This window comes from Protopterus annectens, chromosome 7.part0 (genome assembly GCF_019279795.1).
Source record: "Protopterus annectens isolate FY-2018-M chromosome 7.part0, PAN1.0, whole genome shotgun sequence".
In the NCBI taxonomy this organism is placed as follows: Eukaryota; Metazoa; Chordata; order Ceratodontiformes; family Protopteridae; genus Protopterus; species Protopterus annectens.
In genome coordinates, this window is record NC_056739.1 from 806,820,790 (window position 1) to 806,836,095 (window position 15,306).

Consider the following 15,306-nt stretch of genomic DNA (forward strand, 5'->3'; position numbering starts at 1 on the left):
GGGCCAATCCACCCTCCCTGTTAATGGATTTCAGAGATGAGTGATAAGCTATTCAGCTAGTAAAGAAATTATCTGGCTGATGGGAAATTGTGTATTACTCAAAGGCAGTCATATTTGTTGAGAGTTGTATTCAGTGGTATACCCAAAGATTGATTTATTGGCGTCCTTTTTAATTCACTTTTGTGATTTCCACATTTCTCCAGAGCTAGTTGTATAAGTTTGCAGATGACCGCAAATTAGATGTCATTGCAGTCAGCAAGGAAGACATGAACAGTTTTAGCTTGCCCTGACCAAACTGAGTGTATAGTTCAAGGCCAATTAAGAGTAATAGTATAACATAACTGCAAAGATGTTCATCGTGTTTCACTGCTGCAGTCATTACACTTGGGTTATCCTGCCGTCAGGCTGTCCCGCAGTCGGCCAGAGTTCCAAAGTCTTGGTCCGGCGTCTGTTGCTGTTGCTTCTTCCCTGACGTCAGTGCGCCAGGGGTATATAAGATGCAGCCAGCGGCATTTTCTTCAGTCTTTCTTGCCGTACGGTGCCCGAAGCAAAAGCAGTTCGCAAGTGCCGGTCGGCCGACTCCTGAGATTTTCAATTCGAATTACAGAACCGAAGTCTTCAGTAAAGCTAAGTACCCCATTGGGGAAACTTTTTCTTGCCTCAGACCGATGTCAGTAAAAGTTAATAATTATATTTCTTGTGGGAAGCAAATACCTCATAAGGATTTTCATTCTTACTGTATTCCATGCCTAGGCCCAGACCACTACATCACTAGTTGTCGGTTTTGTGCTAGATTTAACAAGCGCACTATTAAACGTCGGTTTGACTTTGCTTGCCATTACTTTGGCCGAAGGTTTAATTATACCATGCTGTCGGAACAACTGATGACTGGAGTACACAAAAAATGCAAAGACAAGGATAAGGACAGGCATCCGAGGCCCAAAACTAACGATGAAGCCTCTTCTAGGCCAGTCGCCAGTTCGCTGGTTCTCAGTGAGGTGCTTTCACAGCCCCTGACACCCACTGCCTCAGAGCCACAGGCTGCCTCTGACTTCCACGTGGAGATGTATAGGCCTCTGGAAACTCAAGGTGTTGGGCCTACAGAAACTAACCCTTCAGATGGGTCCAGAGCCGCTGAGCAGGCATCGGCTTCTGAGGGTGTTTTCAGACCTTCACAGCTTACCATCAAAACTACAGCCAAGTCTAAAACTCCATTAAAGACAAAGAAGCAAGTACAGCATTCACCTGAACAGGCCTCCATGCCTAAAAAACAGATGCTCAAAATGGCCGAAGACTTAATTACTCTGATCAGGGGTTCCCATCCCCCTCCTGATAAAAGGCCTAGGCAGGATGCAGACTATCATTCCTCTGACCAGGTTTCCGTTTCTTCTGATTCCTTTTCAGACCAGGGATACTCTTTACCCCCCTATGAGGACTCTGATGCTGAAGAATCAATTCCTTCAGCCTCTCCTCCTCAGGATTACTCTTTTGGGGAAACTTTACATACCATGAGGGAGCATTTCCATTGGGAGGGCCAGAATTACTCAGAATCCAAGAAAAGGCTCAGAGACTTTCTTTTATTGCCTCAGCACAGGCCCCTTGCTATTCCACCAGTGTTAGATATTGTGTATGATGTGTTCTCTGAATCCAGTTTAAATCCTGATTCTTTGCCCCCTACTCCAGTCAAGCCAGACAGGTACTACAGAGTCCCTGACTCTCACACATTTCTGTATAAAAACCCTGTTGCTGACCCAGAAACTATTTCCCAGGGTTCCAAAGTGGTAAAGGCTTCCACGGCTAAAAATCCAGTTCCCTCTGACAGGGATTCTAGAGCATTAGACAGATGGGGGAAGAAAGTTTACACTTCTGCAACTTTAGCAGTGAGAGCTTTAAATTGCCAGTTTCACATGCTTAAATACCAACAATATTTAATGTCTCTGTTAAAACAGAAAATGCTTACAAGTTCAGAACATCCTGACTATAAGGAAATGCAGGATTTATTGCATGCAGCTGAACAAGTGGGAAAACGTACTCTGCAATGTGGTTTTGATTCATTAGAGGCTTCTTGTAGAGCAGCAGTTATAGGATCTGTGATTCGAAGGCATGCTTGGTTAAAAGAACAAGGTTTACATGATCATGTTAAGGCAAAATTATTGGATGCTCCTTTACAGCAGGATATTTGATTTGGTGTTAAGGCAGAAGAGGTATTAAAGAAAATGGAGGATAAGGCAAAATCTATGCAAACAGTGAAGGATTTCTTACAGGTACAGCCACCTCGATTTAGCAAAAATTGGCCTTCAAAGAATTGGTACTTTCCAGTGTCAGACAGACCACAAAGAGGCAGATACAGATGCCCAAGAGACAGATCTCGGCCCCAAGGCTCTTACAGACCACAACAGCGGGGTGCTTCAACCCCAAAAGGAGGGGAAGACAAGTCACAACCTTATAGGAAACAGTCCCAATGACTTTCCTCTTCAAATGCCAGGCACTTACCTTTTGGCAGCTCCCTTAGGGGGAAAATAGCACTTTTTTCACAAAATTGGCATATAATCACCCAAGACAAATGGGTTCTGAATATTGTGCCTCAAGGTTACAGGTTCCACTTTCACACTCTACCAAGGCTAAAAGGAATGCCAGACCTGCCACAACATCAATGGGCAGAGGCACAAAAACAAATTACAGCCCACATGGACATGAGAGCTATTCAAAAAGTGCCACAACAGGAACACGGACAAGGATTTTACTCAAGACTTTTCCTGGTCCCCAGAAAGGACAAAGCCTGGAGACCCATACTGGACCTTTCTACTCTCAATATTTACCTGGATGTTCCAAAATTTAAAATGTCGACACTACAGCAGCTTCTTCCCATGCTGGGCAAGAAGGCTTGGCTTGTTACTTTGGACCTCAAAGAGGCATACCTGCATGTCCCTATCAGACAAATTTGCAGAAGATGCCTCGGATTCATAGCTGGTTCAATGCATTACCAATTCTCTGCACTTCCCTTTGGCTTATCTACTGTGCCCAGGGTCTTCACAAAGTGTTTGGCACCAGTAATTGCATTTTGCAAACAAAAAGGAATTCAAATATATCCATACTTGGACGACTGCCTTATTCAAGCAGAGAGCAAGGACATTCTTCTAAAGCACCTGGCGTTTGTAAAAAAAAAGGTTGCTAATTTGCCTGGGGTACACAGTAAACGAAAAGTAGTCAAAACTAGTGCCCTCACAAGAGATAATATTCCTGGGTGCCATCTTAAATACAATGGCCCAGATGGCTTATCTCATGCCAGACAAGCAAGGACAACTGACTCAGTACTTTCAATTGATGGCAACAAAAACCCAACTCCCTGCAAGAAAAAATCTGCAGGCCTTGGGATTCATGGCATCCTGCATACTACTAATACCATATGCCAGACTGCATATGAGGAAATTACAGTGGTACCTAAAAATTGTTTGGACTCAACACTGTCACAGTTTGAAGCAGTAATACCACTAATTCCCTGCCTACAACAGGAGTTTTGATGGTGGGCACAGACATGTCACCTCAACAAGGGACAGCCTTTCACTCTACCCACAGCCATGCAGACACTAACAACAGATGCTTTGGATTACACCTGGGGAGCACACGTGGCAGGAAAATGTTTTCAGGGCAAGTGGGTCGCAGACCAAATGCATCTTCACATCAATCAAAAAGATGCTAGCTGTACAAAATGCCCTAACATCTTTCAAGGACCTTCTGCATCCAGGACAACTATTATTAAAGACAGACAACACCACAGTTATATGGTACATAAACAAGCAAGGAGGCACTCATTCTTATCCTCTATGCAGACAAGCCATGACCTTGTGGAACACAACTCTAACCTATCAAGTTCATCTGCAAGCACAATTCCTGCCAGGAAAGAAAAATACTCTGGCAGACGACTTAAGCAGAAACATTATGGATCCTCACGAGTGGAAATTAAATCCACAAGTATTCAGCATGATAACACAAAAATGGGGGAGCCCAGACATAGATCTTTTTGCCTCCCCAATGAATTGTCAACTACAGAAATTCTGCACAAGGACTTACCACACACAAGCATGGAAAGTGGATGCTCTCTCGTTCAGCTTGAAAAGCCTAAAGGTTTATGCCTTCCCACCACTGCCTCTCCTTTCAAGGGTACTCCTAAAAGCCAGACAGGAAAAGCCAAAAATTATCCTGATTGCCCCAGACTGGCCACGCCAGCACTGGTACCCAATCTTAAAGAACTTAGCTCAAGGCCCACCATGGATTTTACCTCAAACTCCGCATCTTCTGATTCAACAAAACAATCAGATCCTGCATAGTCGGCTCAAAACCTTAAACCTGGCTGCATGGCAGATTCCTTAGTCAAGCAGACAACACCTCTCTCTAAAGCTGTTATGGATGTCATTTTGGAGGCCAGGAGGCCTAGCACCAGGAAATCTTATTCAGAAAAGTGGAAGGAATTCTGTGCCTGGAACCAGGCTCAAAACTTTGACCCTCTTGTCCCAAATATTCCTCAGATATTACAATACTTAACTGAGATGTTGGACAAAGGCCTATCCTTTTCATCCATTAAGATCCACGCCTCTGCCATCTCGGCTTATTACAACACAGATCCTCCTATTTTTTTCTCATCCATTGCTAAAACAGTACCTCAGAGGGGCTAAAAACATAAGACCGCCCCGGAGAGCACCAACACCAACTTGGGACCTCAATTTTGTCTTGGAAAAACTAACTTTACCTCCTTTTGAGCCAGCCAGTTCAGCAGAATTAAAATATGTGTCATGGAAAACTGCTCTGCTTCTGGCAATAACCTCAGCACGAGGAGTCTCAGAGTTACAGGCACTAATGGCGTGGAGCCTTTCATTATTTTTCACCAAGACAGGGTTTCTTTAAGAACAAACCCTTCATTTATGCCAAAGGTGGTATCCAGTGTGGCTCTTAACCAAACTATTCACTTGCCAACTTTTTATCCAAATCCCCAGAATAAAGGGGAGAGACTTCTGCATTCATTGGACATACACAGACAGTTATGTTTTTACTTGGACAAAACAAAAGCTTTCAGAAAAACTGAGCAATTGTTTGTAGCATATGCTGCAGGATCACAGGGAAAGGCTATTTCAAAGCAGACCATTTCAAAGTGGATAGGACACTGTATCCGTTTCTGCTACACACAGCATGGGAAAACTGTACCTAGTAACATTAGGCCACATTCCACCAGGGCAACAGCCACTTCAACTGCCTACCTTAGAGGAGTACCTACCAAAGATATCTTGGAAGCTGCAACTTGGAGTTCAGTGCACACCTTTACCAAGCATTATCACTTGCCTCTTTATTCTAGATCCAGAGCTGGCTTTGCCACTGCAGTGCTGCAGGGTCTCATAGCCACCCCAGATCCTCTATAGAACCAGCCACCCTACCTCAGCTTTGGGATTCAACCCAAGTGTAATGACTGCAGCAGTGAAACACGATGAACATAGTACAGTTTTGTACCTACCATAAATGTAGATTTTCGAGCTTATTCACTGCTGCAGTCCAGGTTACCCTCCCTCCATCCCCTCTTTCTTAGCTCGGACTTATCTATACCTTTCAACCGTATACTATCTATGTGGTGTATTTGCTGGTAACTGAAGGTGTTGGTTTTACCTTTATTGTATGTTTTATTAGCAATATGTATTGCCTACCTATTTGGGGGCACCTGACATCTGGGGCAAGAAAAACTGAAGAAAATGGCTTCGGCTGCATCTTCTATACCCCTGGCGCACTGACATCAGTGAAGAAGCGACAGCAACCAACGCCAGACCAAGACTTTGGAACTCTGGCCGACTGCGGGACCGCCTGACGGCAGGATAACCCAAGTGTTATGACTGCAGCAGTGAATACACTCTTAACATCTACATTTATGGTAGGTACAAAACTGTATTTTTGTCACCTCCCTCCCTAGCAGAGCACACCACTGCATTGCCTTGAAAAACTAAATTGGTTGGAGTTGCCCACTTACCTGAAGTGCATGAACACAACTAAAAGGCACCCATTCCATCCCCTAGCAATACAATAAATAATCTTCACTACAGTCAGTACTCCAGTAATGTTCCCTCACTAGAGGATTACACTCAGAAGAAAAGTGCCTGATCAATATATCAAAGTCTCAAAACACACATGGTACACACATGTGACCGCCAGACTTTGGAATAGCATCCCAAGCACTTTAAGATGAAGATAATTTAATTCAGCTTTTATTTCAGCTTTTAATAATCACCTCAAAGTCCTTCTGCTGACTGACTGCATATGTGGTTGCTGTGCACCTCCTTTACTATGAGTGAATGAATGATCAGTCTGTCATTTCTCTGATATGTTGGAAATGAGAATGTATTGCTATGTCAGTGATGTATACTGTCCTTGTATAACTTATTATTAAATATAATATGGTTTACGTAATTAATTTTTATGTACGAAAAAGCACTTTTATGTTTTTTAAGTGTAAAGTATTTTATAAATTATCATATGTACATAAAACTTTTCTCCTTGGGCCTCTGCTGAAAACTTTTTTTCCATGACTTAGAGCATCTCTGTCAACAAATACAACATAATAAATAATTAAATAAATAAATAAAAGTCAACATCCATGCACTTCAGGTCATCAGGTTGGTAAAGTTTTGTTCCCCCCTTCTCCTTGAGGAGGAGTATTTCAAATATGTACAATTCTGTAACAGTCTCATTGCTGTTTTGAGAGAGTGTTACTTTTTTTCTTACAATATAATATATATATATATATATATATATATATATATATATATATATATATATTATTGGATAACTGTGGATCTGATGTCTGTTCAGTCTTCATCAAACCTGTGGGTCTTGGTTCTAAGCTCGGACCTGACTTGGCCATCAGCAAGGTTAGGATTCCAAGCTAGAGCTCCTCCCACCCTACCCACACTACTTAGCTCCACTCAGATACCTCAGATTTTATTTGCTGCACACAGTGAAGCATTGTGGTCCTGTTAGAGCTCTTCCTGGACATTTCTAATGTGTTTAGTCAGCTGTAAGTGGTCCTTTGTCCTTTTTTCTTTTATTCTCCTACCCTTCTCCTTCTTTTCTCTTGCTGTTATGACAGAGAAAAATCTGACAAATACGCTTTGGGTTTAAAAAAATGCACTTCCTGTGGGCACAAGATTCCTGTATCTGATGCCCACAGGGAGTGTGTTTACTGTTAGGGTCCTACCCACCTTCAGGTGGCTTGTACTGTCTGCAAGGCCTTTCTTCCCTGGCCCTTACAGATAGATGAAACAAGCTTGTTCTCAGGGGTCTTATATTCCCAGAAATACAATATCGGAAATGAATAGATGTGGGACTTGTAGATATTGTAGATTTATAAATGATGGACCTTTTGTAAATGTACAGGGTTTCAGTAGGACTATCCCATGTCCAGGTAAGGTGAATTGTAACACGCAAAGTGTGGTTTATTTAGTAACGTGTACCAACTGTAATGCTTTTTACGTTGGTAAGACTATCCGAAGGTTGAAAGACCGGATAGGTGAACACCTTAGGGCTATCAAAAATCATGATTCTCATAATGCTCTATATTGACCATAGTATAGTTTGTACCAACGTCAAGAGATTTTTATTTTTTTGTTATAGATAGGGTGTTGGTAAATGAGAGGAGGTGATGTAAAATTAAAAGTGGAATTATTAGAATACAAATGGCAAGTTATGTTGAATGCAACAATGCCACCTGGATTGAATGATTTAATTTCACTATGACCCATTTTGAGACAAAGGGCATACATAGTCTAGATACTACTAAGTGTACACAACAAAAGTTAATTTAGTGAATGAATATGGTCAATTTTGTGAATATTGCATATATTATATATATATATATATATATATATATATACACACACACACACACACACACACACACACACACACACACACACTTGTGGGGAGGGTATCCATTTTGTATGTACTCTGTATTTAATTTGATATAGGCTTTATTTAGTAATGAATGAAGGGACAGTATCTTTTTAAGATGGTTGTGTGTTAAATGTGTAATTGGATGATTAATGTGTGTATAAATATGGTTTGCTGATGAGCTACCACTCACTCTGATGAAGACATGTTTCAATGGTGAAAGCGCTTAGTGTGTGGAGCAATATTAAATGCTTCAGAAGTACTCTGGTGGTCGTGGTTCCTTTATTTTATTAGTTTTATACCCAGTTGGGTTAATTTTGTTATTTTGTTGTTTTTGAGGTCTCTGAGGGTTGCTTCCCCCAGGCATCATTCCAGACCCGCCTGTGTGTTCTCATCCATCAGGCCCTTTCAGACCCTGTTGGAGAACAAAGTAGAGAGACTGATGAGGAAGTTTCTCTATATGCAGATCCAGCTGGGGGTCCTCCCGGTGCCGTTCCCTCTGGCAACTGCCTGCAGAGCTTCTCCCTGTAGGATTGTTTCTCCTTCTCCGATCCAGCCTACCATTTCGGACGTGTCGGTCCCTGGGGCCGGTCTGTTGGGCCTGATAGTCCTTACTTCCGAGTTATCCACCCAACGTCTCCTTTGAACATTTTAGAAATTCTTCGCCAGAGAGGTGGTTGGTTGATCCCAAACCTCACCCCAGATGAGTCAGTGTACTTGGAGGCCTTCAAGACCGGCCCAACTACATCCTGGGTGCCCCCCCCCCTGCAGACCCCCTCGTGGACCTGGTATCTGCAAGGGCATGGAAGGAACCAGATGCTGCAGAGCCTATCCTAAAAGAGCGGATAAGATTCTTGGTGCCCCCCAAGGATAGACCTCACTGGATGAAGGGTTCTCCAGTAGATGCCATGGTGGTTGTGGTGGCAGCCACCAAGAAAGAGCTTGTCCAGGAAAGCTCTACTGTCCGTCTCTCTAGCAGGAAGTCTAGGGGTATGGACAGATTTGGAAAAAAGGTGTATGCTTCATCCACCTTTGCCATCAGAGCATTGAATTACCTTTCCCACTTTACGAGGCTACAGAGGGACTTACTTAAGGAACTCTCTAGTTCCAGCCCCGAATCCATGACTGAGGAGGAACAAACTTCCTTTAACTTCCATATGGCCACTCTGCAGTCCATTTCCAGTGTGTCCATGAAGCTGATCTCTCGCGCAGTTGAGGGCACCTCTGTGGCATCCGGTTCCAGCATTGCCATTCGGCGTCATGCCTGGATGCAGCTGTGTAATTTTTCAGAACCTTTTAAGGCATCATTTGTCAGTGCCCCCTTTGACGGTTCCTCCCTCTTTGGAACAACTGCCTGTGACACACTGTCCTGCAGTGAGATAGATGGAAAGACCCTGTTTGCCGTCAGACTCTGCTTCTCTACCCCGCAAAGGTCCTTCTCCAGGAATCAGCGTGGGGGAAAGAAGTTGTAGTTCAAAAAAATCCCAGGGTCCTTTCCAGGACGCTCAGGGAGATTTTTCCCCAGAGGTAGAGGGGGGAATAATTGTAGTGGTAGACACTGCCCTCTGGGCAGGGGGAGTCCACTGAATCGGGGGCAGTGGGGTCCACTGAATCAGGGGGTCTCTGGATTCTCCTTTGGAGAAATCCTTGCAGCATCCCTGAAGTATTGCCCGACTGTCCCTCTCTGGAGGCAGTTGGGGAATGATGCTCCTTGCTTCTAGAAGCCTGGTTGCCCATATTCAGAGGTTACTTCATTCCCTTTTTTAAATCTCCCCAAGCCAAAACAACACATCCCCAATGTTCCACCCAATCAGAGGGAGGCAGCAACTCTGAAAATTGTAAAGTTGCTTCAAAAAAAAAAAGAGTCATCTAGGAGGTACCCTGAGACTAGAGTGGCTCAGGGATCTACTCCCAATTCTTTTTAGTTGAAAACAGGGAATCTCAGGCCCATACTGGGCCAAACTTACCTGATCAAATTGGTGAAACACACAAAGTTCAGAATGGTCACAGTTCACTCTTTCCTACCTTTTTACAGAAGGACAACCGGATGTGTTCGATAGAACTGAAGGATGCATACTATCACATTAAAATGAGCAGATGCTCCAGAAGGTACCTCTCAATCTGGCAGGGAGCCAGTCGCTTCCATTTTCGTGTGCTTCCACTTGATCTCACCACAGTTTCCAGGGTATTCAAATGCATGCCAGTGGTTGCGGCTCACCTCAGACTGCAGGTATTCCACGTCTTTCCTTACCTGGATGACTGGCTCTTATTCGCCCCTTCCAAACATCTGCTGATTCAGGCCAGGGATTTTCTCTTGCAACTGGCCCCAACCTTAGGAATCACCATAAACCTTCAAAAGTCACAATTACAACCTTTGCAGATGATAGATTTTATAGAAGCCTGCTTGGATACAAACAAAACCCTAGCCTATTTTCCACCAGACAGGATTCTCTCAGTGCGGACTGATATCGGGCAAATGCTAGCGGTGCCAGTTCCTCCAGTAAATCTTATCCTCAGGGCTCTGGGTTCCATGGATGCGACAGTAGCTTTACTATTGGCAGTTCGCTTACATATTAGAGTCCTGCAGTGGACGTTGTCAGTCCAATGGTCTCTTTTGCAGACTGTTTCAAGTGTGCAGAAATTCTTTTTTATGGTGGCTTCACAATCCAGAAGTTTCAGGGCCGACCTTTCATTCTTCCCACTCCTGTCGCCACGTTGACCGTGGATGGCTCCCACCTGGGGTGAGGGTGGGGGCATTACGTGGGACAAATCGTTGAAGGCACGTGGATTCCCAGGAGACCAATCTGCATATCAACGTCCTAAAGATGAGAGCGATGCTTTTTGTGATGCATGCTCTTCACTCCCTTCTTGTAGGGACAATTGAGATTCAGACCGACAACATGCGTGTTGTGTGGTAACCTCAACAAACAAGGTGGAAACCAAGTCCTATCCCCTTTGTCGAGGAGCAGTGAGTGTGTGGCAGTGGCCTCTCTCAAACAGCCGCTTTCTAGTTGCTATGTACATTCCGGGGGAGCACAACATTTTGGTGGACAGGCTCAGCAGGGTACTATGATGCCTCACAAGTAGTCTGTGAATCAGTCAGTGGCAGACAGGATTTTCCTCTGAGTCAAACCTGCTGCATCTGTTTTGCCACTCTCTCTTCAGCAAGTACTTTGCCCTGAAGCTGTCACAGTGACAGTCACCAAGAGATGCTCTAGTACATGCTTGACCTCCCAGTCTACTTTATGCATTTCTCCCTCTTCCTCTGATTCCCAAATTTCTTCAGAAGCCATGCAGGTTGAAGAGCAAAGTGATCCTTTTTGCCCTCTTTTGGCCTCGATAAGTTTGTTTCACTTTCCTGTGGTCTCGCCTGATTTGCCATCCATGGCACTGGAATCACACCCAGACTTTCTGTCTCCGCCCTCAGAGCAACTTCATGTAGATCTTCACAATTTGAAACTAACTGCATGGTTTCTCTAATTTTGATGATGGCTAGACATTCCAGGCTTTCTTCCCCAGTGCAAAAGATTATAATTTCCTCCCTTAAGTCTTCTACCCGGAAAATGTATAAAAGTAAGTGGAAAAGGGTTTCCATTTGGGCCCAACAGCATCACGTTGATCTGCTTACGATGTGGCAGTCTTGGATTTCCTAGCTGGTCTTTTTCATTCGGGGGCCAGTTTGTTTGTCGTTAAAGTTCAGTTAGCAGCCATATCTGATTTTCACATTGGAGAGATTGCTACATCTTTAGCTTCTTCTAGTCTTTGCAAAGCCTTTCTCAAAGGTACATTTCTTCTTCAACCTCCTATCGAACATCCTACTCCTCCATGAGATCTTGCATTGGTTCTTCAGGCTCTGATATTACCTCCCATTGAAGCTGCTGCTAAGGCAGAGTTGAAATTCCTGTCCTGGAAAACAGCCTTGTTAGTAGCTATTGTTTTGGGCAAGAGGGTTTCAGAGCTTCAAGATTTGTCTTCCAAACCCCCATGTCTTATTTTTCATAAAGACATTTACCTTCTATGCTAATCTCCCTTTCTTACCAAAAGTTACGTCAATAAACACCATTAATCAATCTATTAATCTCCCTGTGTTTTATCAGAATTTCCAAAATCAGGGTGAATATTTGTTGCATCTTTTCGATATTCATAGACAGTTGTGCTTCTACCTGAATAGGACAAAAACATTCAGGAAATCTAATCAGTTTGTTGCGTTCTCAGATTCCAAAAAAGGCAAAGCTGTTGTTAATGCTACTATTGCTCATTGGTTAAGAGATTGTATTACTCGTGTATTCGTTGAACAGTGTTCCTTTACCTAAACCAGTCAGAGCTCATTCCACGAGATCCATAGCCAGATCTCAGGGATTCTAGTGTAGAGTTTCTTTAGAAGATATTTATGCAGCTGCTTCATGGGCAAACTCTTGCACCTTTATTTTGCATTACAAACTTGATGTCTTATCCAGAAAAAGGCCTGCTTTTGGTTCTGCAGTGCTCCGGAATATCCTTCCATGAGGCTGCTCAGATCTGTGTAGCTGGGGACTCTGTCCCGCAGGTTTGATGAAGACTGAACAGTTATGTGCTCACCATAACGTTCCATCTTTATTGTCTGCTTCAATCTTTATCAACCTTCCAACCCTCCTTCCCCCTTTCTTATCTCTGAAGGATGTATTATTCTGAGAACCGTTGTTCCTGTTTTGAGCTCCTGAGCATTCTTTTAATCTATATTCTTTGTTTTAAAAAATCTATTTCTCTCTTCTGAGAATATTGGCAGCAAACTCGTTCTGCGGTATCTAAGAGGAGCTAAGCAGTATGGGTAAGGTGGGAGGACTCTAGCTTGGCATCCTAAGCTTGCTGATGGCTGCGTCTGTTCTGTGTTCGGAACAGAGACCCATAGATTTGATGAAGACTGAAGCAGACAACACAGATCGAACATTATGGTGAGTACATAACTTCTTTTTTCATGTAGTATTAAACTCCATAAGTAACTTATAGAAGTAAAATTTGCTTTCTCTGTACCTATGCCCATACTTGAGTTTCATACCGTTTGTTGCTATTACAAGAATTCTTCTCTTTCTCAAATTGATTGGGCACAAAAGCATTTTACCTGACAGATCCATAATGTACTTACTTAATTTTTTTCATTTGTTGACTGGGATAGAAGACTGATCCACCTGGAACATTTTCAGGTTTAACTCTGAGATACAAAGATAACTTTTTCTGTGTAAAGCAAGCTAGATTGAATATGTGCCATGTAGTAAGAGATTAATGATGGCATCTCTGTTCATAAGGGGGAAATTTTTTTTTTTGTAAACTATCCAGTATAGATGGAACTTTATCCCCCTGAACTACATGAAAAGTTTAGAGAAATCCTTGAATGAGAACCCTTAAAAGTTTCCAGAAAAGAAGAAGCTCTTTTCAAGTTAATTTTAGAAAATTATGAACTGTCTACTAGAGCATATATGAATGGCTGTTATTATGTCAAAACTTGAGAAGTTAATGGGTAATAGTAAGCACGATTTTGGATTTAGTTCATGACGACTTGGATCAAGAACTAGGTTATCAAGCATTCAACCAAGAAACCATTGACGCTGTAAGGCAGAGTGATGGTTATGAATAATAGTACTAGATTTGGTACAAAAATAGCAGTCAGTCTGTTGATGAACGCTGTGTAAATGGGAAGTAGTAGTAGCAAAGGGTGGAAGTGGTCTTGGGGCAGATACTGTTAGATGAATTTAAAGCAAAATGCTCAGATGTGTGGCATACCTGGTTGAAAATACAAGGGTTTCCTGTCCCTACAGGTAGTCATAGAGAGACAATATTTGGAATACTGCTTGCCGATTTGGATATCCTGTCATGGCAGAATCATTGCACACGGGCAGTTCAGAAGAGTTGTAAATATTCTGGGAGGAAAGACTTAATAGAATTATGTTAGGAGATTCAGCGGAGTCTAAGCAAGTAGCATCTTTTAGAAGAACAGATGTTCTAGAATTAAGAATGCACAGCTTGAAAATAAGGCTAGACAGCTCAAGGCCAATGTGGGAATATTTTTAAACACTTTTCTCCTAGACTGGTGCCTGGTTGGAACAACCTTCCTGAGGAGATACAAGTCTAAACTAGTGGTAGTTAAAAATGCATGGGTGAGACATGTAGTAGTTACCTTGGGGAAAAAGACATTAAAATTTGATTTAACTAGAGTTTGTAGTTTATCTCATAGAAAGGGAAATAGACAGGATAGGTATTCTTTATATGCTGCAGAAAGTTGAGGTTTCTTTCAAACATTCATTTTCTGTTATCTGCTTTGTTTTATCCTGCGTCAGGAGGAAGTTGCAGCCTGTCCCAACAGGCAGTGAGCTTTAAGCAGAGAGCCAGTACTGGACAAAATGCCAGTCCCACATTCACATACACATTCCTACAGGCTGTTTTAGGATGGTTGCCACTTCACCTCAGAACATGTTTGGTTTGTTAATAAAGCAGAGAACTAGTGCCATGAGGCAGTATGCTAGCATTTGCACAACTGTACAGCAGTTTCTGTTACATTTTATGTTAAAATACGTACTTATAACTAATTTCAGACAAGTTTCAACATTAAGATTTATCTTTGTTGTCGCAGACCATTATTGTTACAGACAGTTGTGAATAAAGTTACAAGAAATGATAGCAGCAAACATCTAGCTGAGAGTATTACCATACACTGTGCATATGTAGGTGGTAAAGAATAAAGTTGCACACAAAGCAGGAGGCATCCGGTATATAGCACAGAGACAGTGCAGTACCGGCATTCTTATGTAAAGCCATCTCAGACCTGGAATGAAGGATGCACTCCAGAAAAATAAGGCAGCATGTTAGTGACAGTAGGCAACATTTTCAAGTTGTGGGTTGTTGGTATTTCATCATGGTATTTGAGGATCCACTGGATGTCATGTATACAGTTTTAAGTTGTTTTTTTTTTTATTTTTTTCCAGTTATTACGTGGGAATGTGCGGAGATGGAGCAAATGACTGTGGGGTGAGTCAGCTACTTTTTTATTATTAATGCAAGCTAGTTTATTAAGGATTTAACTGATCATTTGTAGTACTGTTGTTTAACCTTGTAACTTATTTTGTATAGATGTGTTCCTCATGTTAGTAAAATAAATTTGAGCGGAGAGTTATACTATTTATTTTATTTCCTGGTGATTTCCTGCCTGTTTGGATCCTGAGTTGAAGTAAAAGCTGTTTTGCCCCATCAGTGAAATAAGGGCCTGCACAATGTCCCAGTATGAGATAGTTTCATAACATTGCAAGCTGCTGAGGTTTACAAATGAGAATCTGAGTCTTTTCGCAGCAGCATCACTTGAGGTGGAAGTGAGATATTAAGGTGTTGAGTTACAGAGATCAGTATAAATGTCAG

The 15,306-nt window shown here is 42.4% G+C and overlaps 1 protein-coding gene across 1 annotated transcript in view; it reads left to right on the forward strand.

Annotated features, from left to right (window-relative positions):
• The window catches only part of LOC122806703 (polyamine-transporting ATPase 13A3-like), a gene marked incomplete in the record, with an annotated part of 1,429,840 nt that overhangs the window by 1,010,524 nt on the left and 404,010 nt on the right, over positions 1-15,306 (forward strand). Inside the window, 1 exon segment of the mRNA XM_044077342.1 lies at positions 14,880-14,922. Coding sequence (XP_043933277.1) covers positions 14,880-14,922 — 43 coding nt within the window.